The sequence below is a fragment of the Castor canadensis genome, chromosome 4 (assembly GCF_047511655.1).
Source record: "Castor canadensis chromosome 4, mCasCan1.hap1v2, whole genome shotgun sequence".
NCBI classification, from domain to species: domain Eukaryota; kingdom Metazoa; phylum Chordata; class Mammalia; order Rodentia; family Castoridae; genus Castor; species Castor canadensis.
The window spans coordinates 131,068,301-131,086,100 of NC_133389.1; the positions used below are offsets into that span (position 1 = coordinate 131,068,301).

At 39.7% G+C, this 17,800-nt stretch overlaps 1 protein-coding gene across 2 annotated transcripts in view; it reads right to left on the minus strand.

The window, feature by feature from the left end:
• The window catches only part of Ttn (titin), a 270,679-nt gene that overhangs the window by 49,624 nt on the left and 203,255 nt on the right, over window positions 1-17,800 (minus strand). For both annotated transcript variants that reach the window (XM_074071183.1, XM_074071182.1), the window contains 27 exons: window positions 17,482-17,784; window positions 17,078-17,386; window positions 16,657-16,938; window positions 16,256-16,555; window positions 15,880-16,173; window positions 12,819-15,785; window positions 12,189-12,509; window positions 11,805-12,089; window positions 11,411-11,710; window positions 10,857-11,159; window positions 10,164-10,439; window positions 9,766-10,065; window positions 9,376-9,678; window positions 8,812-9,111; window positions 7,426-7,713; window positions 6,824-7,120; window positions 6,433-6,735; window positions 6,026-6,331; window positions 3,795-4,082; window positions 3,405-3,695; window positions 3,028-3,315; window positions 2,261-2,848; window positions 2,065-2,169; window positions 1,470-1,667; window positions 1,084-1,380; window positions 409-996; window positions 16-318 (listed from right to left, as the gene is read on the minus strand). In XM_074071183.1, coding sequence (XP_073927284.1) covers window positions 16-318; window positions 409-996; window positions 1,084-1,380; window positions 1,470-1,667; window positions 2,065-2,169; window positions 2,261-2,848; window positions 3,028-3,315; window positions 3,405-3,695; window positions 3,795-4,082; window positions 6,026-6,331; window positions 6,433-6,735; window positions 6,824-7,120; window positions 7,426-7,713; window positions 8,812-9,111; window positions 9,376-9,678; window positions 9,766-10,065; window positions 10,164-10,439; window positions 10,857-11,159; window positions 11,411-11,710; window positions 11,805-12,089; window positions 12,189-12,509; window positions 12,819-15,785; window positions 15,880-16,173; window positions 16,256-16,555; window positions 16,657-16,938; window positions 17,078-17,386; window positions 17,482-17,784 — 10,983 coding nt within the window. The remainder of the gene's footprint in view (window positions 1-15; window positions 319-408; window positions 997-1,083; window positions 1,381-1,469; window positions 1,668-2,064; window positions 2,170-2,260; window positions 2,849-3,027; window positions 3,316-3,404; window positions 3,696-3,794; window positions 4,083-6,025; window positions 6,332-6,432; window positions 6,736-6,823; window positions 7,121-7,425; window positions 7,714-8,811; window positions 9,112-9,375; window positions 9,679-9,765; window positions 10,066-10,163; window positions 10,440-10,856; window positions 11,160-11,410; window positions 11,711-11,804; window positions 12,090-12,188; window positions 12,510-12,818; window positions 15,786-15,879; window positions 16,174-16,255; window positions 16,556-16,656; window positions 16,939-17,077; window positions 17,387-17,481; window positions 17,785-17,800) is intronic.

Consider the following 17,800-nt stretch of genomic DNA (forward strand, 5'->3'; position numbering starts at 1 on the left):
TAGAAAAATACTAACATGCTGCATCTTTCATCAGAACAAAATTGGAAGCATCACTGGGTGGACCAATTCCTGCTCTGTTTTCTGCACTGACACGGAATTCATAGGTGTTTCCTTCTTGTAGTCCTGTTACTTTGCATCTGAGATCAGAAACTGGTGTCTTCGTTGCTCTCACCCATCGCAAACCTTTCTTTTCTCTCCTTTCTACATGGTATCCTGTGATCTCACTGCCACCATCATCAGTTGGTCTTTTCCAACTGACAGTGGCAGTGTTCTTAGTGACATTTGATATCTCTGGTTTTCCAGGAGGGCCAGGAGGACCTATAAAGGAAGCAAACTTGTGAGAAATCCGTGATTTTCTAAATGCTGCTATAAATGATTAATGTCAATTCCCTCACATGCTGTACATACCAAATCTGTCTATCATTTTGACAGGTTCAGACTGTACAGGTTCTCCCTTGCCATAATGGTTTACAGCTGAGACACGGAACAGGTACTCATTTCCTTGGATAAGTTTGGTTACCACATGCCTGCAAGACTGAATATCTTCAGAGACCACTGTCCATAAAAGTCGACTGGTTTCTCTCTTTTCAAGAACATAGGACTTAATTGGTGACCCACCATCTTCCAAGGGAGGTGTCCATGTAAGTGTTGCTTTTTCACTAGAAACGTTGCTAATTTCAATAGGACCTGGGGGACCAGGTACATCAAGGACTGTTACCTTTACATGTTCTTCCTTTGTACCAAAAGGATTGGTAGCAGTGATGGTGTATTCACCAGCATCTTTTCTAGTTGAATACTTGATCGTAAGCATAGAAGATGTTGGGGTTGAACTTATCTGAACAATATCTGATGGTCTAACATCTTTTCCTGCCCTGGACCAACTTGACTTTGGAAGAGGTTTGCCAAGAATGCTAATGGCACTTAGAACAATGGTGTCCCCTGCCTTAACTGTTAGTCCATCTTTAATTGTGGGATCAAGGACAATGGTTGGTGCCTCTGCAAAGAAAAAAAAAATCTTCATTAGAAAAGAAAGGAGGCTTAATTTGCTATCTTTTAATTGAGTAAAAAGTAAAATTGGCCTACCATATTCATCCTTGCAAATAATGGTTCCTGTACTTTCTGATGGAGCACTGATGGCACCTGCTGTATTCTTTGCTCTAATTCTGAATTCATATTTTCCACCCTCAACAAGGTCAGTTACAGTAAAGGCACAATCTGGAACATTGATGTGGTTGGCTTTCATCCAAGTCTTAGAAGGTAGATCCCGCTTCTCTACTATATATCCAGTTAACTTATGACCACCATCATATTTTGGTTCAGTCCATATGAGAGTCACTGAATTCCTTGTAACATTAATAACCTCAGGTTTTCCAGGAGGATCTAAAACAAAAACAAAACCAGTCAAACAAATACCTGTGTTTGCTTCATGTCGCACATACTTCCTGGTTCTTCTTTGTATAATGACTTACCAATTGGATCAAGTGCCACAACTGGCTCTGATGGCAGGCTTGGTTTGCCCACTCCTGCTAAATTGATTGCCATAACTCGGAATTCATATTCAAGACCTTCAGTTAATCCTGTCACTTTAAAGTCTTTCATTCTTATAGGAGTCTTGTTAGCTCTCTTCCACAAGAGGCTGTTTCTTTCCTTGAACTCGATATGATACCCTGCAAATGATCCATGGTTGTATCAATTCAGATAAAAAAGTATACATATATATATATACATGTATATAAAATGTATAAATGTTTTTGCCTAAATTATTTACATAAGAATATATTGAACAGGTAACCATTCTTGCTATCTATACTTTTATTATCTAGGCACAGTGCCATTTTTTTTCTATTGGAATATGCATAATTATGTTCCTCCTGTTGAGAAAAATAGATATGATTATTGATAAAGATTTTCTTTACCACTGTTATATTAGGAGGCTTTTGATGAAATTGAACACTAGCCATATGTACTTAAGGAAAAGTACATTATTGTACCTGAAGATAGTTCTATAAATAGCATATATTCATTTTTTAGGGAAATATTTGGAGTGACTATTGATATACTTACCTGTAATTGGAGAGCCACCAGTTTTTCTGGGATCAGTCCAAGTTAGAGATACTGAATCATGTCTGACATCCACAATATTGGGAGGTGGAGGAGCATCAGGCACATCTAGAAAAAAAGTAAATAATGCAAGATTTATAATAAAGAACCTTCATAAAGTCATGTTTTGCTTTGTGTTGTCTGACTTTGAGAAGCTTACCAAATGGATGTTTAGCAACAATTGGCTCCGATTTCAGGCCTTCTCCTACACCATATTTATTTTCAGCACTGACCCTGAAGGTGTATTCCATACCCTCATGAAGTCTGGTTACTCTAAAGGTGGTTTTCTGGACAGCTGACGCACATGTTACCCACTTGTTGTTTACAGAATCTCTTTTCTCTAGGACATAGTTGGTGATTTCAGAACCCCCATCATCCTTTGGAGGACCCCACTTTAAGGTCATGGCTTCTGCTGTGACTTCATCAAATTTGATTGGTCCAGTGGGGATGCCAGGCTTGCCAACAACTTTTATGGAAAGAGTTCCTTCCTTGGTGCCAGCAACATTCTTAAGTGTGATTGTGTATTTTCCAGCGTCAGATTTTTGGCAATCATACACTACAAGAGTTGTGTTGACTGCAGACGACTCAACACTGACTCTTGTGTCAGTTGCTAGAGGATCTTCCCCTTTCTTCCAGGATACTGATGGCACTGGCTTGCCCTTTATGGGGATCTTAAGACGGAAGTTGCTGTTTTCCTTAGCCAAGTAGCACAAATCAGGTAGATCCTTTAAGTCAAGATCAGGAGCCACTGTAAAACAGCAGAGATAAGTTATTGTTATTTTTTAAGACTATGCAATTAAACTCAGATCATTATCATTTTTAAAGGCATTTTTCTGTTTTTTTTTCTTTGGATATACTAGTGAATAGGGATCAAGCATGCACTTCTGATGACACAAAGGAAATAGAGATGGATGGGGAGAGGCTCACCAACATCATCCTTTGCCACAACAGTGATTTCACTTGGGGTTCCTTCTCCATTTTCATTCTCAGCGCTCACTCTGAAGGTGTATTCCTTCCCTTCATTCAAATCTTTTGTGGAGTACCGTAGGTTTAGTGATCTCATAACTCGCTGCCACTTATTTTCTTCAGTCAGGAAATCAACTACATATCCAGTAATTCGACTTCCACCATCGCTGTGAGGTTTTTTCCAGCCAATGGTACAAGATGACTTCGTTACAGACAACACTTTCAGGTCCACAACTGGCCCAGGGGTTTCTAGAGCAAAGGAGAAATGATAAGTCTAAGTCCCAGATAACTAGGGAGGATGTCACTCAGCATGATGGGGTGATAATTCATTTGCTCACCAGAAGCTTTGACAGCATCACGTGTTTCACCTGGATCACCAATGCCATACTCATTTTCAGCAAACACTCTGAAGAAGTAGGATTTTCCCTCTTCCAAATTAGATACTCTGAAGCTCGTTTTCGAGCACTCAGTTGTCACTGTAGACCAGGACTTCCTTTCTGCATCACGTTTTTCTACCACATAGTTAATGATGGGGCTTCCACCATCAATGATGGGAGGATCCCAGGTAACATAGGCAGAGTCTTTGGATATTTCCTTGACAGTCACATTGACAGGTGGCCCAGGAGTATCTGGGTGAGAAGTGGGCAAATAGAAATGAACATGTAAAAACTACATAAATGATAGTTTAAACACACCTGATTCTTTTTTCATTTTCCAAATAGACTTACCAAGCACTTTCACTACAATGGTGTATTCCTTTTTACCACAGCTGTTCTCCAGGGTTAATATATATTTTCCTGCATCATATTTATTCACGTTTTCACAGCGCAAGAAAGTGTCAAAGTCAGTTGATTTTATGTCCAGTCCAATCCTTTCTCTTAGGTTGACATTTGGTTTAGACCAAGTAATCTTTGGAGGTGGGCGTCCTTTTACTGGTACATAGAGTCTCATTGTAACTCCAGCACGTAATATGAGCGTTTTCCTTAAGTCAGCATCAAGTTCTCCCTCAGGTGGAACTATTTAATTTCGGGATGAAGAAAGTTAAAGTAACAAAAAGTTTAATGGTCAAATGTATTTATAAGGACTGGCCTTATTATTCCTAAACTATTTCCTTTCTCAAACCTATTTCTTGTTATTTAAAAATCCTTAATGTAATCCTGAGAACAAATTCAATATTCTGTACCAATTGTTGATCTTTTCAGTATGTTTTAGGCTCAACCAAGCATTCGTTGGAGGATGTGTAGGCTCTCTTCTCATGAACCCTACTTACTTGCAAGCATCCTAGGTGATGGTCGTTGGCCCCCCTCCACATTGTTGTCTTTTCTTTCTTATACTCATGAAGGTACTTTGTAATATACTCTGGATCTCTTTATTATTTCATTGCAAGAAGAAAAATACGTAGTGGTTTAATATAATGCCAAGTAATTTTTAAAAAGAGGAAAACAGTATGGAGAATAAGTGAACAGAAGAAATAGGGAGAAGGAAATTTAAAATGGAGAGCTTGGCAATTACATTGTTGGGGACAGTGTGGATTGGAATAGTAAATAAAAATCAGAATGATGAATAGCTCATTACTTAGTTAAAAAAAAAAAACCCAAAGAAGAAATTCAAATGGCCAGAAAACACATGAAAAAATGCTCACCATCTCTAGCAATAAAGGAAATGCAAATTAAAACCACACTAAGATTCCACCTCACCCCTGTTAGAATAGCCATCATCAGCAACACCACCAACAACAGGTGTTGGCGAGGATGCGGGGAAAAAGGAACCCTCTTACACTGTTGGTGGGAATGTAGACTAGTACAACCACTCTGGAAAAAAATTTGGAGGCTACTTAAAAAGCTGGACATCGATCTACCATTTGATCCAGCAATACCACTCTTGGGGATATACCCAAAAGACTGTTACTCCAGAGGCACCTGCGCATCCATGTTTATTGCGGCACTATTCACAATAGCCAAGTTATGGAAACAGCCAAGATGCCCCAGCACAGACGAATGGATTAAGAAAATGTGGTATCTATACACAATGGAATTTTATGCAGCCATGAAGAAGAACGAAATGTTATCATTCGCTGGTAAATGGATGGAATTGGAGAACATCATTCTGAGTGAGGTTAGCCTGGCTCAAAAGACCAAAAATCGTATGTTCTCCCTCATATGTGGACATTAGATCAAGGGCAAACACAACAAGGGGATTGGACAATGAGCACATGATAAAAGCTAGAGCACACAAGGGAGGGGTGAGGATAGGTAAGACACCTAAAAAACTAGCTAGCATTTGTTGCCCTTAATGCAGAGAAACTAAAGCAGATACCTTAAAGCAACTGAGGCCAATAGGAAAAGGGGACCAGGAACTAGAGAAAAGGTTAGATTAAAAAGAATTAACCTAGAAGGTAACACCCACGCACAGGAAATCAATGTGAGTCAATGCCCTGTATAGCTATCCTTACCTCAACCAGCAAAACCCCTTGTTCCTTCCTATTATTGCTTATACTCTCTCTACAACAAAATTAGAGATAAGGGCAAAATAGTTTCTGCTGGGTATTGAGGGGGGGAGCGGGAGGGGGTGGAGTGGGTGGTAAGGGAGGGGGTGGGGGCAGGGGGGAGAAATAAACCAAGCCTTGTATGCACATATGAATAATAAAAGAAAAATGAAAAAAAAAAAGAAAAAAAAAACAAAAAACCCTATCTATTCTCAGAAAAACATTCCTATATTCTATATTCCTTTGAAGACATGAAACTGTCATGTATATATGAGGTTTTCAAAATCACAAATCACCTGTATTCTGTTTGTCTTGTTATAAAATAGCATGAAGTACAAATCCAGCTCTTCTAAAATGTACCCCTGGAGTAACAAGCTTGAAAATAAAATAAGTCTACAGAACAGAGTTCTATTCTCCCTCTAAATATGATTAATGAGATTTAAAGCCCTATACATTTCTCCTGGCAATACTTACTTAAGATGTCCTTGGGGCAGTGCTTATCTGGCACATCACTGGGGTCACTGTATCCTATCTTGTTAACGGCATACACACGGAACTGATATTCTGTGTCTTCCATCAGGCCAGTAACCTCAAAGCGGGTTTTCTGTAGCTTCTCTGGTAAATTGCACCTCACCCAGTGATCAGAGTCAGCTCTTTTTACTTCAACAAGATAACCAATGATAGGACTACCACCATCAAAGGCTGGCTTGCCCCAAGATAGACTCACGGAACTACGGGTTGTATCATACACTTTAGGGAAAGCTGGCGGGCCGGGAGGATCTGTGGATAAATAATAATAGAAGGTTTTAATTAAAACTTCATTCCTTCCTTACTAATGCTGATGATAGCACAGGTGATGGAACTCTTTGATGAAGACGTACACAGAGGATCCTGAGCATAAGCAGCTTTGGATGCGTCACTGGGTTTGCCTGGTCCAGCTTTATTGATAGCTGTAACTCGGAACTCATATTCAGTGCCTTCTTGGAGACCTGTTGCTTTTATTGTTCTTTCTATGACAGGTTTTCTGTTGACTTTAGTCCAGTTAACTGCCTGAGTTTCCCGCTTTTCAACCAAATATCCAGTGATGGGGGAGCCGCCATCATCTGCTGGGGGTTTCCAGCTGACTGTCATGTGGTCTTTGGTTATGTTGCTGATAACAGGAGGATCACAACGTCCAGGTGGGTCTGCAGAGATTGATTATAAAGTTAAGCTCCCAAGCTAAATGGAGATATTTTAAAAGGAAAAGGAAAAACTATAGGAAAATGCTCCTACCATATGGGTTTTTAGCAATTGCTGGTTCGGTGAAGATGGGATCACCCACTCCATATTTGTTTTCAGCACAGATACGGAACTGATATTCATGGCCCTCTATAAGTTTCTCCACACTGCAGCTGGTAATGGGCACAGTAGCAGAGACTTGAGCCCAGTTGGGCCTGCTTGTTTCACGTTTGTCTATAATATAGTTGGTGATTTCTGAGCCACCATCTTCAAGAGGAGGTTCCCAAGAAAGCAATGCACGATCTGCATACATTTTGTTGATTTTAACAGATGCAGGAGGACCTGGCTTATCTGAAAGAATGAGGAAGAAAAGTGAAGTCTTTCACTAACAGGAGAATGAGAATAGAAGTATGGAAACAATGGCACAGTGTCTGTATTACTAACTTCCTGTATGACCTTGGATGTCACTTAATTTTTCAGGATCTGTGTAAACTTAAGTAACTGGAATGTGTGATCTCTAATACTCTTTTTAACCCTGAAACAGTCTTGTTCTGTGATAAGATTAATTCTGTGCTTTTTTTTTTAACATATTACTTTGTAAATCTTATTTACATCCTATTAATCAAAGTAAAATGCCAATTAAGTGTGTTAGTTACCTAATACTTGAAGCTTAATGGTGGCTGATTTGGAACCGCTTGAATTTTCGGCAGTAATGGTATAGTCTCCCGAGTCCTTTCGATTTACACTGAATAGCTCTAAGGTGCACAGGTTCCGCTGCATGGCCATCTTTATGCCTTCTGCTGGTTTTATGGGTGTGCCATCTTTCTTCCAAGAAACTGTTGGCATTGGTTTACCAAAGACAGTAGCATCCAAGCAAACATTAGTTCCAGCTTTCACAGTGAGCAAAGATTTCATAGCCACACTTAGGTCTATCCTCGGAGGAACTGGAAAGAAATAATATATGTAAAATTAAATTATATGATTTTATTGATAATAGTTAAAATTCATGTTTTGTCTTTTTCAAGAATGAGATTCTTATTTCTAGTAGACAATTATATTTATCGGGTATAATGTGATGTTTTAGTATATGTATACATTGTGGAATGATTAAATCAAACTAATTAATATATCCATCACCTCATGTTGTGTGAGAACATTTAAAATTTACTCTCAGGCTGGTGGCATGGGTCAAGTGGTAGAGTACCTGCCTAGCAAGCGTGAGGCCCTGAGTTCAAAATCCAGTACCCCCACCCCCCAAAATCTACTCTCTTAGCAATTTTGAGATATTATCAACTATGGTCACTGTTCTGTGCAGATCACCAAGATTTATTTCTCTTGAAACTTTTAGCCTTTTGACTGACATCTTTCCCTTCTTCATCTCCCTATCCTAACCCTCTTGTAACCACCAAGAACAGGATTTTTAAAAGTGACATATTTGTTATAAAAGTAACACAGATTTAATGTAGAAATTTAACAATGCTGAAAATATAAAGAAGAAAGTAAATTCCCATAATTGCAATGCCCCTTATTTTTCATTATCAGTATTTTAATGTGTTCTTTTGTCATCTTTCTGTTGAAATTATGCAGTCCTCAGTTTTGTATCCTGCTTTTTAGTTCAGCATGTTAAGAGTCTTCTTAATCATATTTTTTAGTGTTATATACAGAGTACTTATCATTTAATTGAATTTCCTTTACCCCACAGGTTAGACTTAGTTTTTAAAATTGTGCTTAAGTTTTTAAATTTAAAAATTTTATTTTTGAATTATCATATATAGTAGTACAAGGACTTCATAATTCCATACATGTGTACAGTGTTCCTTAAACAAATTCACCTCCTCCATTATATTTCCATCCCCCCTCTCCCTCTTTATCCTTTTTTCAAGCAGTGTTTGGTGGGTTTCATTATGCTGTCTTCATATGTACATATGTAGCTTCCATCCTCTTTACTTCTCAGATTCCTTTTAGAATTAGTTGTTTTGTTAGGAGAAATAAATATCACAAATGCTGTACATCTTTGCCTATAATGCAAGACAGAATCTTACCATTTTCTGCGAGGATAGTCACCGGGTCAGAAGGTTCAGAAGGCTGGCTAATGTTCACTGCAGTCTTGGCAATTGCTCTAAATTGATACTGAGCATTCTCTTCTAGGCCAGTAGCTGTGTACTCCTCCCGGGGGATCTGGTGAGGTGTGGTGTTGCACCGAACCCACTTATCACCAGGAAGTTTGCAAGCTTCTACAAAATAGCCAATAATTTTGCTGCCTCCATCATGTTTGGGACGGGCCCAGATGAGGGATGCAGAATTCTTGGTGACATCAACAACTTCAGGTTTCCCAGGAGGATCTAAAACCAAAAGAAATATTCTTAGCATTTATCTTACTAGCAGAAGTTTAAACTGCTCACCGCATCACCCTATTGCTAATCTACAAGCTCAACGGGATGGCAGCCATTCCATTTTAACAATCATCCAACCAGTATGCACTTTTGAGTGCTTTCTGTATGCTCACAAGAGAGTTATATGTAGTACATTTTCATGGTAAGTGTTAGGACCAATTCTTGGAGGGAAGTTGCAATCTTCAGAAGTTCCAAGATTTAAAAAATATTTACCGACTGGCATTCTTGCAGTTACATATTCTGTTGGTTTGCTGGGTGGGCTGGATCCAGCTTTGTTTAGGGCATAGATTCTGAACGAGTACTCCAGACCTTCTACAAGGCCAGCACAAGGAAATTCAGTTGACCGGACAGCAGAATCATTAGCTTTCACCCAGAGCAAACTGTTTCTTTCTTTGCGTTCTATCAGGTAACCAGTAATGGGGCTCCCTCCATCACTATCTGGTCTGTCCCATGCAACAAATATGCAGTCTTTGTTGACCTTAGTGACTCGTGCATTCCTTGGCTCGCTAGGAACACCTGAGGATGAAGATAAGGGAAATGTGAGTGTCTGCTTTAAGTCAAGAATGAAAACATATTTTTTTTTCCTCCCTGAAAAACACATACCAAATGGGAACTTAGCAAGCATCTTTGGAGATGTAAGAGGCTCTGAAATGCCAAATCGGTTTTCAGCACGGACACGGAAGATATACTCTTGGCCTGGAATCAGCTTTCCAACTCTGCAGGAAGTTTTTGTGACCGAAGCGAGAGCTGTGACCCAGTCTCCTCGGCTTACATCACACTTCTCCACTATGTAATTGGTGATGTTACTGCCTCCGTCCTCCAGAGGGATGTGCCAGGATAGGGAGCAAGCATCAGCGTCTATGTCAGCAATGTCAAACGGGGGCTGAGGGGGCCCAGGAGCATCTGCATGAACCAAAGGAAAAACAAGAACATGGATTTAATAAGAAAAGACATTTCTCACCTTCATCTTTCAGTGGCCATTTGTCTCATGCTTAACATACCCATGACTATAACTTTGATTTTCTGAGTGTCTGTTCCAGAACTGTTCTCAGCTGTGAGGCTGTAGTAACCACTGTCTTTCCTAGTAACATCTTTTATGATCAGAATTGAAGAACTGTCTGCTTTGTGTACTGCCAGGTGGCTGGATGTGACAACTTCATCTTCTCCTTTCTTCCATTTACAGACGGGATGAGGCTTTCCATACACATGGGCTTCAACTCGGAGTTTCTTTCCAGCTTTAATAGTAATTTGCTCTGGCATAAGGATCTTTGGTGGCACTAAAAGGAAAATGAAAATACGTTAATTGGAGTTAGCATTTAAAACTTTTGTGGTGGGGGGCTATTTTGGTGTTCATCAAATTGTGGGTTGCATACTATTAGTGGATTCAAATTAATATTTGCATTATAGCCAATATTTTCAAAAGGAACAAAATATAACAGAAAATATCAGATGCAGCATCCATAAGGACAGATATTGCTTAAAGAAACTTAACTTTAGTTATCTGTGTATGTATACAGTGTCATGATTCCAAGTTTATTTACTAGTGTTGTGGAACCAAGTGTTTGAAAAGCAATGTTCTCTACTATTTTTTAAGTATTTCTGTAACTAGATTTCTTAGAGAGCAAGTCCACATAGTCAAAGAAAATCCTAATAAAATTTTCTCACATGATATAAATGAAGCAATGACTACTTACACAGTTGCTCTTTGGCTTCATATACTCCTTCAGCTTCTCTTGGCAAGCTAACACCAACAGCATTTCTGGCTGCTACTCTAAATTTATATTTCTTTCCTTCCTTTAAGCCAGTAACAACAAGGCTGAGATCTTTCACCACTGAGTACTCTGTCCAGCGATCTGCTGGCTGGTCGTCTTCTCTGTAACTAATGATATAGCCATCAATTTTAGCGCCTCCGTCACGCAGGGGAGGTAACCAGGCTAATGTGGCACTGTTCTTTGTCATTTCAGTCACTTCTAGTTTTCTTGGGGGATCTGGCTCACCTAGAAGAAAACACAATTTTGAAAATTATCCAGGTAACCTAAGCAAATTCCTGTAGTTTAGAATGTTGAAAGTAAAAAGCATAAATGAGCCTAAACAAAAAGTCTTTTCTGAGTGAGTTATATATTTATTGCACTCTTAGGATTTCTCCAAATTAAATTCCTTCCGGTGGTGGATTAAAATTGTATTGGTATCCTGACCTTGCTAAAATATGGGACTGGAGTTAAAGGGAAGAAGAATGGAGATTACTTACTTAGAGGATCAGATGCAAGCACTGGTTTGGGGATGTCTGTTGGAACGCCAGGGCCATACTCATTGACAGCAGTTACTCTGAAGAAATACTCATTCCCAGGGACAAGATTGGTTACGTGGAAGCTCGTTTTCTTAACTTCTGGTGTAACTATTGACCATGTCTTTCTCTCTGACTCACGTTTCTCCACAATATAATGTGTCACTTGGCTCCCACCATCATTTTCAGGTGGGGCCCAGGACACATGACATGATGTTTTTGTGACATCTGAAACTTTTAAATTAGACACAGGTCCAGGAGTATCTGTAAAGAGCCACAGAATCAGATATACATGTCTCATCAGTATCCTTACTAATTTGTTTTTGGAGGGGAAGAGAGAAGCTTTTAGGCCACTCACCTAGTACTCTGACGTTCACAAATACAGCCTTTTCTCCTGCTGGGTTCACAAGGGTCAAGGAATATTTTCCTGAGTCATCACGGGTAGAATTTGGGATGACAAGGAAGGCCATTGTGTCAACCAGATCAACTTGTCCTTTTCTGACCACATTATCAATACCCACTTTTCGCCAAGTGACTTTGGGGGCTGGTCGCCCTCTCACTATTGCAAATAGTCGAATAGGGCATCCTGCTCTCACGATGACCAGTTTTCTCATGCTGGCATCCAAATCAATCTCCGGAGGCTCTGCAAATATCATTAAGGTCATTAGTTGGCATTTATAACATGGGGAAATCACATGACAAATGAAGTGTGAGTGAATTAAGCATTAAAGGAGGGTCTCACCAAGGATTTCTTTAGGTTTGATAGCTTCCTTTAGTTCTGCAGGGCGCCCAATGCCAACTTGGTTTTGGGCACACACTCTGAACTCATATTCCTGGTTTTCATCCAAACTGGTAACAGTAAATTCCATGCGAACAAGTTGTGCTGCAGCATTGCACCTTTTCCAGCCTTCATCAGGTGATGCATCTGCTATTTTTGGTCTCATTTCCACAACATATCCAATTATTGGTGCGCCACCATCATAGACTGGTTTTCCCCACCCAAGAGTTATAGAATTTTTGGTTGTATCAACCACTTTGAAGTTAGTTGGTGGACCAGGTGGTTCTGAAAATAAATTATACAAAAATAAATTGTACACATGATTACTACTAGTGATATTTAAATGTATATTTTTATGTAGTCAGTCCTTAATCAAAAATAGGTCATTCAATTTCTTGATTACTGAGACCTCATTTTTCCTTCATAAAAATTAGAATCTACCATATTTGCATGTTTTTGGTGATTTGGTAAACATTTTTTCTGAAATACTGGCTAAAATAAAGTTTTGATATTATAGATTAGCTTGTTTATCTAATACTTGTATGCTTGATATTAAGAATTGGTATAATGTCAGAAAAAATAAGAACATCCTACCTATGGGGTCTTTTGCCACCACTGGTCTTGATGGTAAGCTTGGTTCCCCAACTCCAATTTCATTTTCTGCCTTGACACGGAACTGATATTCATGTCCTGGGAGGAGATTCTGTACTTTGAGACGTCTCTCAGGGATCGCACTCTTGTTAACGGGTACCCATCGGACTGCGTGTTTTTCCTTTTTCTCCAAAAAGTACCCTGTGATAGACTTCCCACCATCATATTCAGGTGGATTCCAAACCACAGTCATCTCTTCTTTACTAACTTTAGTGACTTCTGGTGGATCAGGACGACCAGGTCTATCATACTTGGTTTTTGCTATGACTGGTTTGCTTTCTGTTGGAGGCCCAGTGCCTATTTTATTTTCTGCACGGACTCTGAAAATATACTCATTTCCTTCTATGAGACGTGTTACTGTAGTACCGGGCGTCAGGACATTAGCAGAATAGGTAGACCAAACCATACGCTTGCTTTCACATTTTTCTAGAATATAATTTTGAATTTCACAGCCGCCATCATCTTCTGGTGGATCCCAGCAAATAGTACACCTATCATTGGATACATCAGTAATTTTCAGATTTCTTACAGGACCAGGCTTATCCAAAACATTGACAGTGGCATAGGCGACAAAACTGCCAGCTGTGTTTGTTGCTGTAATTACATATTTACCACCATCACTTCTCTTTGCTTTAGTAAGAGTGAATTTAGATGAATCTGTACTGGTATCAATCTTGACCCTTGGCGATCTTGTTAAATCTGTAGCATCTTTGTCCTTGGTCCATGTAACCTCTGGGAAGGGTTTGCCTCTAACACCTGCCTCAAGTCTAATGGTGTCCCCTGCTTTGACAGTTAGTACCCCACTTAATTTCAGATCAAGTACTGGCTTCTGTAAGTCTTCCTTCACAACAACTTCCTCTGTCTTTACCCAATCACTTTCTCCACCCTCATTCTTTGTTTGTACTCTGAACTCATAAATCTGGTTTTCAACACATTTGTCAACCATGTAGTGGGTTTCCTTAATGCTTCCTTTATGCACTCTTTCCCAGTCAGCAGAGCCCTTCAGCCTCCTCTCAACATGATATGATAGATTTGGGCTGCCACCATCATAGTCAGGCCGCCGCCACTTTAGATAAACAAAAGTCTTTCCTTTATCTGCAATATGAAGGTTTTCAGGCTCACCTGGTCTGTCAATAGGGTTAATAGCTAGAATTGGAGTTTTTGTTTCAATGGTTGGCCCAATGCCTACTTTATTCTCTGCACAAACTCGGAAATAGTACTCATTGTTGGCTAAAAGGTTGGCCTTGATCAATCTCTTGGTGACATCTGAAGCAACAATTGACCAACCTTTCTGGTTTGGTTTACGATATTCCACTATGAAATTTGTTATCTCTGAGCCACCATTATCTAGTGGGTTTTCCCAAGAAATTGTACAGTTCTCTTTGGTTACATTACTAACCTTCAAATTCTGGCAAGGCCCAGGTCTATCAAGGACATTAACAATGGCTGAACCTTGGGCATGTCCACTGCTGTTCTTAGCTGAGATAATGTACTTGCCATGATCAGCTCTAACAGCTTCCTTAATTTGTAACTCAACACGAGGTAGATCATGAATTAGGTCAACCCGCTTATCCCGGGCTAATACTTTGCCTTCCTTAGACCAAGTTATGTCTGGTTCGGGTCTGCCTTTGACTCGAGCAAGAATGCGGATAGTTTGGCCAACTCTCACAGTAATAACATCACGACAAGTAACATCAAGTTCTACTTCTGGAGGATGAAGGATATCTTTTGCAATCACAGATTCTGCTAGCTCTCTTGGTTCTCCCTCACCCACAATATTGGCTGCCTTTATACGGAATCTATACTCATTTCCCTCAATTAGTCCAGGTACCCTAAAGGCACACTGCCTAATGAGTTCGTCTTTATTAATCCTGTTCCATTGTGCCGTGCCAGGTTTCTGACATTCCACTACATATCCTAGAATGGGGCTACCACCATCGCTGAGAGGCTTTGTCCACACTAGGTCAGCTGATTCTTTGGTTTTGTCTTTCAGTTTAGGATTAATAGGTGGTCCAGGTGGTTTGATGGGCCGGCAAGCTTTTATTGGGTCAGAACTTGGGGATGGATTACTTAGTCCTGCAAGATTTTCAGCAAAAACTCTAAACTCATATGTGTTTCCCTCAAACAGTCCAGTCACTCTGAACTTCAGGTCAGCGATAGGAGTTTTGTTGACCCTGACCCATTTGCCAGTTACTTCTCGACGTTCCACATAGTAACCAGTTATTGGACTGCCACCATCGGACTTTGGCAGGGTCCAGGATACTGTTGCAGCATTTTCAGTAATGTCAGTAACCACTGGTTTTCCAGGAGGAGATGGAGGACTAAACTTATGTTTAGCAACAGTAGGTATGGAGTCAAGGGGAGGACCAACACCCATCTTATTCTCTGCTCTGACTCGGAAAATGTATTCACAGCCCTTTTGCAGATGTGGGATTTTCAACTTCAGTTTACTGCTTCCTGAAGAGACAACACCCCATGTATCTTTCCTTGTGTCTTGTTTCTCGACAATATAATTTATCACAGGGCTTCCTCCATCATCCTTAGGTGGCTGCCATGAGATAGTCATGTATTCAGGAGTAACATCCAGAATATTAATAGGACCTGTCGGTGGACCAGGCACATCAAGGACAGTAAGATGTACGGGTACTGTTTTGCTACCAGCTGCATTGGAAACTGTGATTTGATATTCCCCAGTGTCTTTCCTTAAGCAGTTCTTAATGGTAAGTACTGATGAGAAGTTGTCAGTCTCGACTGTGTAGTGCTCATCTGTTTTAATCTCACTCCCATCAGTTGTCCACTTTGCAGTGGGAATAGGTACACCTCTTATGATAGCAGGGAATCTGACTGTAGTTCCAGCTTTTACCACCAGTCCTTCAATTAACTTCACATCGAGTTCCACAGATGGAGGCACTGGAAAGTAAATATGAAGAAATTAGATTTTGACTTTCACAATATGAGAAATTTAGAGAAGAAATAGAATAATAATGCCAATCCAAAAAATTACCTAGTTTTTCTTGACATTCTATTGGGATAGTTGTATCCGGGAGACCAAGACCCACAATATTTTCTGCTTTTACACGGAATCTATAGGTCTTCCCTTGTTGTAGTCCTGTAACAACACACTCTAAGTTTTTCACAGTCTTGAACTTAATCCAGTCTTGGGCACCTTCTTCTTGATATTCCACCAAATATCCAGTGATTGGAGAACCACCATCACGATCTGGCTTATTCCAAACAAGGGAGACTTCAGTCTTGTCAACGTCTACGTGGTGTAGGTCCTTGGGTGGCCCTGGGGGATCTTTAAAAAAAAATTATGATGAATAAGTAATATTTCCAAAGATAGTCAAACAGTACTTTTGTATTCAAAGAAAGCAACTCACGGAGAGGATCCAGAGCCTTGATGGGTTTAGGTGTTTCAACAAAAGGACCACGTCCGTATTGGTTCTCAGCAGCTACTCGGAAGAGATATTGATTGCCCTCAGTAAGGTGTTTAGCCATGTGACTCTTTTTCTTCAATGTAGTTGAAAGAGAGGACCACTGGGCACTGGCAACATCTTTCCTCTCAACCACGTAATTTGTCACAACAGAACCACCATCATCCAGTGGTTCTTTCCAAGTAAGGTAACAAGAATCTTTCCTAATTTCACTGACTTCCAGATCTCTAGGTGGCCCAGGTTTATCTGAAAATTGTTAAATAATAGTTATATAAATTATTTAATTCAGAAAAGAGCAAAATATGCATCAAAATTTATTTTAATGACCAAAGTATTAAAATTCTTACCTAATACAAGTACTTTTACTGAGACAGTTTTTGAACCAGCTGGATTCTCCACTGTTAAGGAATAAATTCCACCATCTTCATGGGCAGCATTACGAATTTCAAGCTTGCTACCAACTGGAGTAACATCAATTCGTGCTTTAGTTGGAGCCTCTCTGTCTTCTTTTTTCCAGGTTACTTTTGGGAATGGCACTCCTTTGATGATGGCACTAAGTCTTAGAGTATCACCAACTTTAATGTGTTGTTCTCTTGCCATATTGGCATCAAGAATCAACTCAGGGGGTTCTAGAATAAAGAGAACAGTTCATTCAGATTTGGTTCATTAATATATATTACAATTAATTATAATGTATAATTATAATTATAATATGTGTAATCAGACACCCATTTCCCTTACAAATGCAGATGGAAGCATTTTACTCACCAAGTCGGTCTTTAACTAGGACTGGCTCTGGAACATGAGCTGGATCTGATTCACCAGCTTCATTGACGGCTATCACTCGGAACTTATAAGTTTGACCATCTCGGAGACCAGTGACTTTATATTTAGTTTCAGGACATGACTCAGGAGTGTGATTGTCTCTTCTCCACTCTTCGTCTCCAACTTTCTGGTATTCAACAATATAACCCAGTATCTTGCTCCCACCATCATGACGTGGTGGCTGCCAAGTTAGATCAACTGAATTACATGTTGTATCAATTGCTTCAGGGTTAACAGGTGGACTTGGTTTGGCTACATAATAAAAAAAGAAAACAAAAAGGACTTAGGATGTAGTTGAAAAAAAAGTTTGATAATAAGAAAATGGAATGAATGGTTCAGTACTATACCAATTGGATCTCTAGCAAAGACTGGTTTGGATGGTGGACTTGGATCTCCAATACCAATTTCATTTTCTGCCGCAACCCGGAATTCATACTGACATCCTTCTAGAAGATCAGGAACCCTAAATTTGGTGTATGGGTGGATAGGCTCTTTGGTTACTCTAACCCATCGTTTAGACATAGTTTCCCTCTTTTCCAGGATATAGTTCGTGATGGGCTTTCCTCCATCATTTGGCTTGTTCCAGGTTACTAAAGCAGAGTCTTTAGTGACTTCTGTAACTATTGGCTGATCAGGTGCATCAGGAACCCCTATAACAAATGTTAG